This window comes from Galeopterus variegatus, unplaced genomic scaffold, assembly GCF_000696425.1.
Source record: "Galeopterus variegatus unplaced genomic scaffold, G_variegatus-3.0.2 Scaffold983, whole genome shotgun sequence".
Lineage (NCBI taxonomy): Eukaryota > Metazoa > Chordata > Mammalia > Dermoptera > Cynocephalidae > Galeopterus > Galeopterus variegatus.
Genome location: NW_007727094.1, coordinates 314,682 through 327,569, shown reverse-complemented (window position 1 = coordinate 327,569; position 12,888 = coordinate 314,682). Strand labels below are relative to the sequence as shown.

The window sequence follows — 12,888 nt, the reverse complement described above, 5'->3', positions numbered from 1 at the left end:
TCAGCACCACACTCTCCCAAGTCAACCACGGGCTGGCCCTTATTAGTATTTTAAGATTACTGGTATTACAACAATACAAGTAATCTTAAAATAAAACACTTTCTTCTCCATGAAAACCATAAATGAGAGGAGAAAAATCTAATAATGGAAAACAATGAACAGTCCTATCATTATTGTGGGTGTTTAACATCATGCGACACTTAAAATTACATTTCAATGAGATCTACAGGGCAAGATGGTCACTTCGGCTGAGCCATATTCCCAAGCAAAAGGGTAGTAAGAATCTGCATACTGTGCCTTTGTTTTGTAGGCAATTAAAACCACTGTCATGCAGCTTGACTGACCTGTAGTCACATTGGTGCATGTTGCTGCAGTGGCCCCATGTTTCCTCTTCTCCCTCTCCACATCAGCCAAATCATCCTGACAACCAACTGGTACTTTTGAATCCAGGCCAGCTTGATTTGAGTGAAGTTTCTTGGATATGTCTACGTGGTGACTCTGAAATGACACAGGCCAGAGTGATTTCACAAGTAAATTATCAGCCCAGAATAAATGCTTCCCAGAGATACAACAAGGATAAACATTTATCATATGGCAAGTCATTTCTGTTGGTCTGAAACAGAACATTCTATATGTCAAAGCAAGTTACAAAATATATGTTCATCAATATATTTTGGTAATCTAGGTGTGAAATTTTTGAGGCAATCTAAGTAACTAGAAAAAGAAGTCATTCTAGGCACAGAAAATCATCTTCAAAGACCATTTGTGTATATTCTTGTGAAGCTTACAACTATTTTTTATTAACAACATTTGTACTCAGTTTTTATCCTTATAGTTAAATAATGCAGAATGTTATATATTACATAATTACATATGTATAATAAATAGCAGGTTTCATTTCTGTATTATCTGTATACTTTATATGAAACAAATCATAACATCTACTCTAAAATAACCCATATTTTTTAAACAGCATCACACAATTTTTACAAAGATCCTCTAGTCAACTTAAGGATAACAATTCTTTATAGCAATGAATTATTAAGGCACAGTATCAATGGCCCCTGTAACTCATCTCACATATAAGAGATGTCGTAGTATCTAATGACACATTGTATGCTTCAAAAAAATCATCGGATAAGAGCAAAAACTGAAGGCCTCAATAGGAATTTAAACTTTCAGCACTTTGCTTCATACCCAAATTCAGACTACAAGTTTATCAGTTTGAATGTGATTATAAAATATTTGAAGATTCATGGGTCAAAATTAGCCGATTAGTTTTGTCCATCCACACTAGCAATTTTGGCTCTCTGAAAGACGGGATAATGAACAACTTTCCTCTAAAGTTCCTCCTGCAGATGGTGTATAGCATTAAATTTATTAAAAAGCCAGTTGAAGGTTTTTAAAGCTTGGAAAGGACGAATAAGGAGAGACTAGATCTATGGTCAGTAGATGTGGGAAAGGGAGAGGGTTAGGAAGTTTATGGAGAAAATGGGTAATGGACACAAGGAATGATTACCATTTGCAATGATGAACATGCTAATAATACTGATCTGATCATCACATATTGTACACAAACACTTATAGTCAGCTCTGTACCCTATAAATATGTATAATCAATTATGTTTCAAGTGTAAAATTAAAAAAAGAAAGGGAATTAGAGTCCAGAATGATTCACCCAATAATTCACCCAAGTTAATAGTATGAACAGTGCCAAGATGCAGGGATGTGCCTCCTGACCATTAGCACAGTGCACTTCAAGTCATTCTATGATTGATTTCTTATCAACGCAGGGTATTTTTTCAGTGGAGAGTATTGGTTACACTATTGGCCCCAATTCTTCCCCCTTACATAATTCTTCCCCTTCTGTATCCATGTTCATTCCATGTAATTTTGCAGTGCCCTTCTACTCTGACTTTTGGCTTGTCCAGGTGACTTCTTCTGGACCAACAGGAGGTTGACACAAACAGGCTTGAAAGATGCTTGCACAATTGGTTTTGCTCATTCTTGTACTTCTACTGTGCCATGACAGTATACCTAGACTAGCCTGCTGGAGGCTGAGCTCAAGATGGAGCAGAGTCAGGTTACCCCAGCTGTCCAAGCTGAGGCAACCAACAGCCAGAGGAGCCCCAGACATTTGTGCAAAACCAGCCTAGATCACCTGAAACCAACTCAGGTCAGCTGAACCACCCAGCCTCATGAACTAAATAAATGTGGTTTGGGCTGTGTATTATTTTTTCCAGTGGTCACGCAGCATTGTGTAGTGACAGATAACTGGAACATTCAACAACCATTTACCTAGAGTACCCCAGACACTGGGTGTGGTGTGAGAATACAAATATAAATACAACACAATCTCAGACTCTCAATTGTGCAAACAATTTCCTAAATTATTTAAGCAAAGAATTAAAATGGAGTGTGGTAAGTCATTTGTAGATTAATCCCCAATTCCCTTTCCAATGACAAAAGATAGTGAAACTACCTGGTGATACTACCAGAAACAGCTCAAAAGATCAGAGTTTGAATGTTGGTATTAACTAGAACTAAACCACCACAATTGTTTACATTTGACTCATTCGAAGCCCACAAAAACATAAGTTCATCACTCAGTATGAATTTTTAGATTTATCGTCAGGCCTATATTATCACATAGCTTTTGGAAAGAAGCAGATTCAACCAGCGTCAAAGTACTTTCCTGATTTTGTATTGGATATCTTTGGAAAATATATTATTATTTCAAGTTATGAGATAACTATTAAAGTATAATTTCTCAGTATTGAGCAATAAACTAGATTAAAGAAGGGATGTAGCTTCAGGCATTTTCATACCAAATTCAAATCATAATATTAAAACATTGGGAGGAAAATTTAAGAGTTCATGCATATTGTCTATATGATATCTCAGGGTGCAAAGAAGAAATACTGAACAACAACAACAAAATCCTAAAATCTGAAACTTTTGTCCTAAAAGCCTGAGAGAAGATAAGCACTTGATCAGAATGGGTCAAGTATTGCAAAGGCCTTGTGCTTCCTGGTGCAAACCTCAGGCAGATTAGACATTTTGTAAACATGTGAGCATTTTAGTAATTAAGAACCCCATTTTCCTGGAGGCAGTTCCCACATGGCGTCTCCTCTAGTCAAGCCTTATCAGGTTTTTCAACCTGTCCTTTGCTTTATTTATTGCAGCCCAGCTCCTGTTCCCAGGTTTCAAACTAAAGGGAGGTAGATGTCTCTTTAGACACTGACCCCACCACATTCTCTCATCCTCATTTACTTAGTCAGCCTCTCCTTCCAGTTCCCTGAGTCTCCAGATCATACCCAGGCATTCTTTTCTGCTACAATAAAATTCCCACCAAGCTCCATTCTTCATTGCCCAATTGCCATCCATTAACCCCCCCATTCTCTCTTTTCTCTCCCACCTTTCTCAGCTCTCAAATTCTTCCACTGTGCCTTGAGAATTTTGCTCCATGGTTTGCAAACTTCAGTCCATATTCAATTTTTCATTCAGATCATTGTCTCTACCTTCCCACATGAGTAAAATCCCATTCTCCATGGAAGACATCACTTCTGCAAATGATGACGGCTGCTTAATCCTCCACACCCCAGTTATCCTCAGGTTGAAGATCTCCTAGTCCTGAGTGCTGTTCATTTCATCCTTACCCTGTTGCAGAAAACTTTGCTGCTTTGATATTCCTGCCATCTAGCTATGTACCATCTCCCCTCTTTCTTATTGGTATCATTTGTCTACTAATCTCTAGTCACCATGTATCCTTCATAAAAAGATTTTGGCACCTGGATTATTATTGTCTCCTCCATCCCCAGTGTAGCCATCACCCTAGATGATAACCAACCTGCACAAACAGCCCTTTCAATGCCCCAGCTGGATTCCCTTATTATAAATGAACTTTTCATTTCTCTACCTCAGCCTTTCACTCCCAGAGTCAAGTCTGAAATCTGTCATCACCTGAAATGTTTCTGTCTCCAAAATGGCTAAATAACTTCCTCTGTCACCTAATCCCTCATCCTTAAGTGTATTATCACCACTGCAGCCAGATCTCCCATCTCCAAGACTGCTTTCTCCATGACTTCCACAAGGACTGTTCTTTGACCTCACTGGGACCTGAGAGCCACTGATCCTTCTCCTCTCCCTAGGAGTATATCATCAGTCCTTTACTCTTACCCTTTCTTCTCTACTCTCTATTTCAGTTCAAAAACTTCCAGCTGGCCAGTGACCTGTCAGACTTTTTTCTTGTTTTACCCCTTGGCAGCATGTGACACGTCTGGTCACTCCCTTTCCTTGGCTTCTGATGATCCCCCTACACTCTGAGCACTCATTTCTCAGTCTCCATTACCATATTCACCTCTTTTATCTAAATGTTGGGTGTTAAGTGTTCTTGGAGTTTTGTCACTGACCCAGTTTTGTTGTCGTCATTGCTCTTTCACCTTTCCTAGGTAGTCCCAACAATCAACGTGGCTTAATTTATCATCCAAATGTTTATGGCTCTGAGGAAGGGGTGGTGATTTATGAAATGAGATGAGGGTGGGGAGACAGGGTCTTGTGTGGCATAGTATGCCCTCTAGATTCCAATGCCAATGTCCTTTCAGCTGCACAGCCTCACTATGGGTCTTTCCTATTTTGAGCCTTGGCTATTCCATTTGTCTAGAACATTCTTCACAAACTCTTCCCTCTTAATTTCACTAAGTCTTGAATTTCCTCAAGTTTTCCCTCACTGTATAGACTTCAGCCAGCATCCTATTTTCTAGTCTTTGAGCCCTTGTATTTCTACTGTGATGCAATTTTCACAATTACAATCAAATAATAACTGGTTCAATATCTAATGTCTATCTCCCTGGTTAAAACTTAAACTTTCTCAGAGAAAAGACTATGCCTGTCCTATTCACTGTCCTCAGTTCTTATTTTAGTGTTTTAAATATAGTAGATATCAAATAACTACGTATTAAATAAGTGGATCAATTTATAATTAAAACAAAGATAATTCTTTTGACATTTTCTTTGTCCACTTACCAATGACTGCTACATAGTCACATGTTCAAACACATAAGAAAATTTGGTTTATATTCATACAGCCACTCCTAACAGTACATATATTTTACCTTATTTTAGCTATTTAAAAAACACATACTTTAAATCCTGTGTTTTTAAACTCATAACTGCAATCATTCCAAACACTGTATTTATACAGTGTCCCATATATCTCTGATTTAAATTACATTGGTCAACTATCTACAGAAGTTATAAATAAAAGTATGGTTATGTTAGGTATGGTGAGAATTGGAAACTGAGTATGTAAACACAGTGGCCTCATATTCCCTAGGCATCAGAATGTAGCCTGACAATAACTAAAGAAATAAAATCCCCTGTCAGGCACTGCATAAATGATGTCAAGTCTTCAACCTGAAGATAGGGTCCCAAGGAAAATGGGAAAATCAAAATGTGTGCAAAGAATGTAGAGAAACATAGATAAAATTGAAGTGGCATTCGTCAGGCCTTTGTGACCACTCTATAGTTGTACTTTGAAAATAAATCCTGTTTATTCTGTGTAATTTCCATTTAACTTGTCATTGGAAATGAGTCATTAGGATCCTGTCTGGTAATTCCAAATGACTATTAAATTATTTTTCATGTTATTCTTGGCCTGTGCTTTTAGTGTCCGTGCTGAAAGTAGTGATCTAATTACAAGGTGCTGAATATTTGTCTCATGATCAAAGCATTACCAAAAGAAAAGTTAACCCAGATGTCCATGAAAAAAAATTGAAAGATATCTTCAGATCCATCTTTCATTTCATACCTAAAGCCACGTTATTGGGTAAAATCATCCTTTTCCAAACAATTCATTGAGATTCCCAGTTCATGATTATACACACTGTGTCCCTTCTCCCCAAGAGCAAATAGACTCACTTTTCTTTAAAGAACTACAAAGGGCCTGTCTTGGCCAGGGACAAAATATCATTCATATATAAAACAACACGAAGTACCCCAGATAATGTACTTTACTTTTTATTTTGCAAAAAATCACTCCTCTCAACTGACTAAAAAAAGTAAACTTCTTCTCTGCTTATATAAACAACAGCTCCTTTCCACTGCCTGTACTTTTTCACTTCAGAAAATAAATCTGTGTGATACTTGGGAAGAAATGTCAAGTGATATTTGGGAAGAAATTTCTCATTAACTAACTTTCTTCCTGAGAATTAAATTCAACCCAAAACAAGAAAAATAGCAATCATTCGGAGACTATACATTACAATAAAGGAAGATCAAAATCTAATCACAAGAAACATAGGCTTGTTGTGCATCACCAAACTACCATTCTAGAAGGGCATGCAAACCTGTGTGTAATTTGTCTTCTACTGTGTGTGTATGTATATGTATGTGTGGTCTCATATGGTTGAATCACCACAATTAATTTAATAATTTAGAAGATTTTCAAGTGGTTTAAAAAAAAAGCCTAATGAGACATGCAATCCTGTATGTAATTCATTTTCTATTCATGCGTGTGTGTGTGTGTGTTCTCTTTTGTTTGTTATATGGTTGAAACACCATAATAATTTAGAAGATTATCAAGTAATTTAAAAAAAAACAATAAATTTCTCATTGTGCATTATAAAGATCCAATTCAGTGGAGGCAAATGTTTGGCTTTTCTGACAAAAATATTTAAATGATCAAGAATATAAACTGAAAAATAATCTAAAGCTGGTCATCCATGTGCACAGTCCTCTCAGACAATATTCTTAGTTTCATACAGTGATCCATATGTACTCATAAACCACCTTTTCTGCACAGAACGTATTCTTTATACCAATTGGAAGGGGACACGTCTGGGCTTTTTCTACCCTCTCTCAAAAATGTGCTAACACCTTTCCTGTCGCTTGCAGCCTTCCATTGTTGGAAGAGGGTTCGCTCAGGCCTAGGTTTGGCTTAGAAGCTCATTCCCACCTCTGCGGCTTCTTCGAGAGGTAAAGGCCATTTCCTGGGATCAGCTACTTTCCTCATGCGGTGGTCCTTCCCTCTCGACCACGCACACCTTATGCTTCAAATGGGACCTTGCTGGCTGGGCTCTGAGCTGGCAGCTGATCAGGAGCTTCACCAGCAGTCACAGGTGTACACCTGTGGCTTGACACAGACACTCAGGCCAAATTGTGGTTGACGGGTGGGACAGACCCTTTTCTCCCCTGCCTGTACCATGACCACCAGAAGGTCAGACATTTAAAAGTGTTGGGATTTTCTATCTGCCCTGCCCTTTCCCTTGGGTCGGAAAAGAGGCAGTAGGCCTATGGGAAGAAAAGACTTCTGAATCTACTTCCCTAATTGCCCTGATAATGGATGACAGCCTCCCATCTCAGTCATTCAAAGACTTCCCTTCCACCTGGACTGGCCAGGATCAGATCCAAGAAAAACCATCCCCGCTGGAAATTTTATCACATATCACGTATCAAAGATCTTACCATGTTTTCTGGGAAAGAAATCCTTCGCTTACTATTCAGACGACTATAAACCTTCACTTTCAAAGACATATTTTTAGAACATATCACGCTTTAAAAGATTAATAGCACTCATTTCAGTAATATATTTCAGTTGCATCTTCCTCTATTTTCCCTGCTGAAAACTGGGAACTAGGTAATTTGATATCTAGATGACCCACCAACCTGATTTGATGTTGATTTCACCACCCTCTTGGGAAAAAGCAAATCCTAGCTCATGAATTCAGGAAGAATTCAGTATAATTGTGTTGGGAAAATAGAATAATTAATTAGGCTCCCCTCACCTCAGGGACAGTTGGGGGTGGTTCAGTAAACATTGCGTGTGCATGTGTGGAGTTAGAGCAACTGCACAGTGCTGCGGCTTTGCTGGCAACTGCCTCGGGTGGACGCCACTCTGTGCAGCCATGATTTCCAATCTATGGCTTCCAAGGACCTGTTTGCCAGTTACCTAGCTCATAGACCTCCATGTGAGGGGTCTGGTGACCCAGCCTGGCGTGTGAGGGGTCTGGTGATCCAGGCTGGCGTGTGAGGGGTCTGGAGACCCAGCCTGGCATGTGAAGGGTTGTGACCCGGTCTCGATAAGAGGCTTGAAGGGTCTGTGAGCTCCAGACCCAGCCCTAGTTTGACAATTGGCCCAGTCAGCAGGATTACGGGCAGGTAAAAGAGCCCAAGTGCCACAAATTGCCCATACTGTGTTTGAGCAAAATGAGTTTAAGAATTTTTGTCCACAGTACTCAGATGGAGAGCCTCCCCATACCCTTCCACCAAGCTCAATCCAATCTGCCTTTTGTTACTCTAATGTCCTATGAATTTAGCGAAGGATAAAATGGGTATTTGTAACAATGCTTAGCCAACATATTTTTATTTTAAAATGAGGTCTGAACAGACAGCTAATCTGTACAGTGGTTATTCTTAAGGAGATAAATGAGAAGTCCTGCTGCCCTTAAAGATGTTAGCCCTGTCACTGCAGGTACTGGACAAGCATGCAAAGGAATTTGCTGCTTTAAAGATGCTGTGGCAAGTGCCTCCCCTTCAAAACACCAAGGTCAGCTTTCTTAAAATGTTGATGTTATGAACACTGGAGTGGCTCTTTATGTAGAGATAAATCTTCTTTCTTTTTCCTTATTTTGCCTTCCTGCAAATTCAAAAGTAATTAATTCCCATGGTTATTGTCATAACTTTCGTAGCTCCTGATTTAAAGGGAAAATCATGACTCTTAGATTCTGTGAGGGTAATCTGTGGCCAATGGGCAAGAAAATTAATCTAATTTTGAATTACAGAAATAGAAATTGCAATGGAATAAACTATAATGATGCCTTTTTTTTGGGGGGGGGGGAGGGTTAGATTAGTTTTTGGTGAAATTAGTCTTGAGGGCTGGCCCGGTGGTGCACTGGAGAAGTGCGCCGCTTGGGAGTGTGGCGGCGCTCCCGCTGTGGGTTCGGATCCCATGTGGAGACCGGTTCCCGCTCACTGGCTGAGCGCGGTGCGGGCGCAGCACCGAGGGTTGCGATCCCGTTGCCGGTCAGTAAAAAAGACAAAAAGGAAAAACAAAAAGAAATTAGTCTTGAATTTGTGAATGTATGAATAGCATCAGAACAGTGTCCAGAAGGGCAACTCTTGCTGCACATGGTAGATGGGAACTGTGGTGCACTCTATAATAGGTCTGTATTTAGCAAAATTATTCTAAATTCACTTCTTAAAAATTACATTTGAAATCATCTTAACTTTGTGGGTTTTAAAACATACCCTTTCATAGGAGTCTTTGAAAGTATACATCTTGGCAACTTGTTTTAAAACATTGCTATGTTATTATCTGAGCTAGAAACAATTTTGATGAGTATGACTCATCTCACTATTTCTCCAAGCATTCACATTATATGAACTGCTACATGGCCATCAAAGTGCTGCTACAATATGAAAAGCTAGTGCTACTGTGAACAAGTGTCCAACACAGGATGTGGTCCTTGAAGGTTACTCTACTTCCTCAGATCAACTCAAGCCTGGCAACGTTTTTTTGAAACGCTTTGCCATAAAGCTTGCCCCTCTAACCTTTTCTGACTTAAAGACCCTATTCCTGATCCCCCTTTTAAAGCATTATCTGAGGACTTCCAGGAAGATGGTGGAAGAGAGGTGCCCAGGGCATATTCCTCCTGCAGAAGAAGATTGAAACGGGCCCACTGCCACAGCAGCTGCATTCACCAGAGCCATTGACTGGTCCCAGAACCATTGCCCATCACAGAGCAGGTGCCAGCAGAGCAGCAGTCCCGCAGGTTGCTCATCACGGTAGCCGTGGACTCTGCAGATGTGAGGGAGGTGGCTACAACCACTGCAGACATTATTGTCTCTGAAAGTTAACCCTGCTGTTGCCAATGACACTGCAGACGTGAGGGCTAGGCTGCAGCCACTGGTGCCGGTGCCACTGCCACTGCCACAAGGTAACCCTTCTTCTGCAGCAGACACCACAGACATGAGGGAGGCAGTTGCAGCCATCAGTGCCACTGCTGCTCCCACAAGGTAACTCCACTGCCACTGCAGACACCATAGCTGTGTGGCCACCACTGTGGACGCTGCAGCCAAGTAGGTAGTTGCTGTAACCACCAGTGCCATCAGGTAGTGACCATTGTCAAGTGAACAGTCCACCACCACAGGAGCCACTGCTGCCATGTGGGCACCCCACCAAAGCCACCTCCACAACCACTATAGTTTTGCAGTATAATTTGAAGTCAGGTAGTGTTACGCCTCTGGCTTAATTTTTTTTTTTTTTCTCAGGATTGCTTTGGCTATTTGGGGTCTTTTGTTATTCCATGTGAATGTTAAGATTGTTTTCTCTATTTCTGTGAAGAATGTCATTGGTATTTCGATGGGGAATGCATTGAATCTGTAGATCACTTTCAGTAGTACGGACATTTTCACAATGTTGATTCTTCCAATCCAAGAGCATGGAATGTCTTTTCGTCTTTTTGTGTCCTGTTTAATTTCTTTCAACAGTGATTTGTAGTTCTCATTGTAGAGATCTCTCATCTCCTTGGTTAATCAATTCCTAGGTATTTTATTTTTTTGTGACTATTGTAAATGGGCTAGCTTTCTTGATTTCCTTTTTCTGTTAATTTGTTGTTGGAGTATAAAAATACTACTGATTTTTGCATGTTGATTTTGTATCCTGCAACTTTACTGAAATTGCTTATCAGTTCTAAGAGTTTTTATGTCAAGTCTTTAGGCTTTTCTACGTATAGGATCATGTCATATGGAAAAAGGGACAGTTTGACTTCACCTTTTCCAATCTGGATGCCCTTTTTTTCTTTCTCTTGACTGATTTCTCTGGCCAGTACTTCCAATACTATGTTAAATAGGAGTGGTGAGAGTGAACTTCCTTGTCTTGTTCATATGGAATAATTAAAAGACCCCAAATAGCCAAAGCAATTCTGAGCAAAAAGAAATAAAGCCAGAGGTGTAACACTACCTGATTTCAAATTATACTGCAAAACTATAGTAGCCAAAACAGCATGATACTGGCATAAAAACAGACACTCATGCTAGTGGAATAGAATAGAAACCAACCCAGAAATCAACCCATGTACTTACAGCTAACTGATCTTTGACAAAAGCTCCAAGAACATACACTGGGGAAAAGACTGACTCTTCAATATATGGTTCTGGGAAAACTGGATATCCATGTGTAGAAGACTGAATCTAGATTTATAGCTCTCACCATATACCAAAATCAACTCAAAATGGATTAAAGACTTAAATACAAGACCTAAAACTACAAAACCCATAAAAGAAAACATAGGGGAAACACTTCAGGAAGTAGGACTTGGCAATGACTTTATGAACATTACCCCCAAAGCACAGGCAACAAAAGGAAAAATAAACAAATAGGATTATATCAAACTAGAAAGCTTCTGCACAGCAAAAGAAACAACTAACAGAGGGAAGAGACAACCTATAGACTGGGAGAAAATATTTGCAGACTATGGCTCTGACAATGGATTAATATCTAGAATATACAAGGAACTCAAACAACTTAATAGTAAAAAAACAAGAAATCTAATTTTAAAATGGGCAAGGGAGCTAAATAGGCATTTCTCAAAGGAAGACATACAAATGGCCAACAGACACATGAAAAAATGCTCAACATCACTCAGCATCAAGGCAATGCAAATTGTCACTCACACTGAGATATCATCTCATGCTAGTTAGACTGGCCATTATCAAAAAGACAGATAATAACAAATGATGGCAAGGATGGGAGAAAGGGGAAACCCATTACACTGTTGGTGGGGCTGCAAATTGGTGCAGCCATTATGGAAAACAGTGTGGAGGTTCCACAAACAACTACAGGTAGAACTGCCATACAATCCAGCAATCCCACTTTGGGGTATATACCCAAAGCAATTGAAATCATCATATCACAGGGACGCCCACACCCCCATGTTTATCACAGCTCTATTTACAACAGCCAAGAGTTGGAATCAACCTAAATGTCCATCAACGGACAACTGGATAAGTAAAATGTGGCATATATACACAATGGAATACTACTCTGCCATAAAAGAAGAGGGAAATTCTGCCATTTGCAGCAACACAGGTGAACTTAGAGAAAATCATGTTAAGTAAAATAAGCCAGGCACAGAAAGAGAAATACCATATGTCCTCACTCATAAATGGGAGCTAAAACATAAATAAATAAGAAAGAAAGAAAGATAAAACAATCACAATAATACACAGAACTTTTAAAGGGAGAGAATAGAATAGACGTTACCAGAAGTGGGAAGTGGGGAGTGGGAAGGGGAAAGGGAGGAATTGGTAAAGGGCCATGAAAAACGATTACTTTGTACGTTGTTGAATATACTAATTATCCTGATTTGAGCATCACATATTGCACACAGGTAATGATATTCAACTCTGTACCACACAGATATGTACAATCAACTATGTTGCAATAAAAAATAATAATAATTAAAAAATGAAAAAAAAATAGAGCTTTATCTTGCTCTATCATCCAACACCTGCTCTAAATTTCTATAGAACCCAGGCATGATCCTGGGATCCTCCCCACTTTGCTCATAATACCCACTTCCACACGTGGTCCCCTCTTTATCATGCCTCACCCAACACCACTTCAAAGGGCCTTAACATTCACACCTCTGTTGAACTTTTCTTCTTTCTCTTTTTTAGCCTCTTGTAAGTACAACCAGAACCTGGACCTCGTTTTCCCTCAGCATTTCTTCATCATCAGGATCTTGGATTCTAACACTGTCCTCTGTGCTCACACGTCCTGCTGTGGACACTGCTCTTCCCGTTCTTTCCCACCTGCTGGAGTCCTTCCTGTCTCACTTGCCTCCCTACCCACAGGTCCTCAGAACCTGCATGTTACTACCTTTCTTA

The 12,888-nt window shown here is 39.6% G+C and overlaps 1 protein-coding gene across 1 annotated transcript in view; it reads right to left on the bottom strand.

The window, feature by feature from the left end:
• Positions 1 to 350: 350 nt before the first annotated feature.
• Positions 351 to 12,888, bottom strand: part of THEMIS (thymocyte selection associated) — a 170,319-nt gene continuing 157,781 nt past the window's right edge. Inside the window, 2 exon segments of the mRNA XM_008574008.1 lie at positions 351 to 380; positions 382 to 498. Of these exon segments, the coding sequence (XP_008572230.1) occupies positions 351 to 380; positions 382 to 498 (147 nt within the window).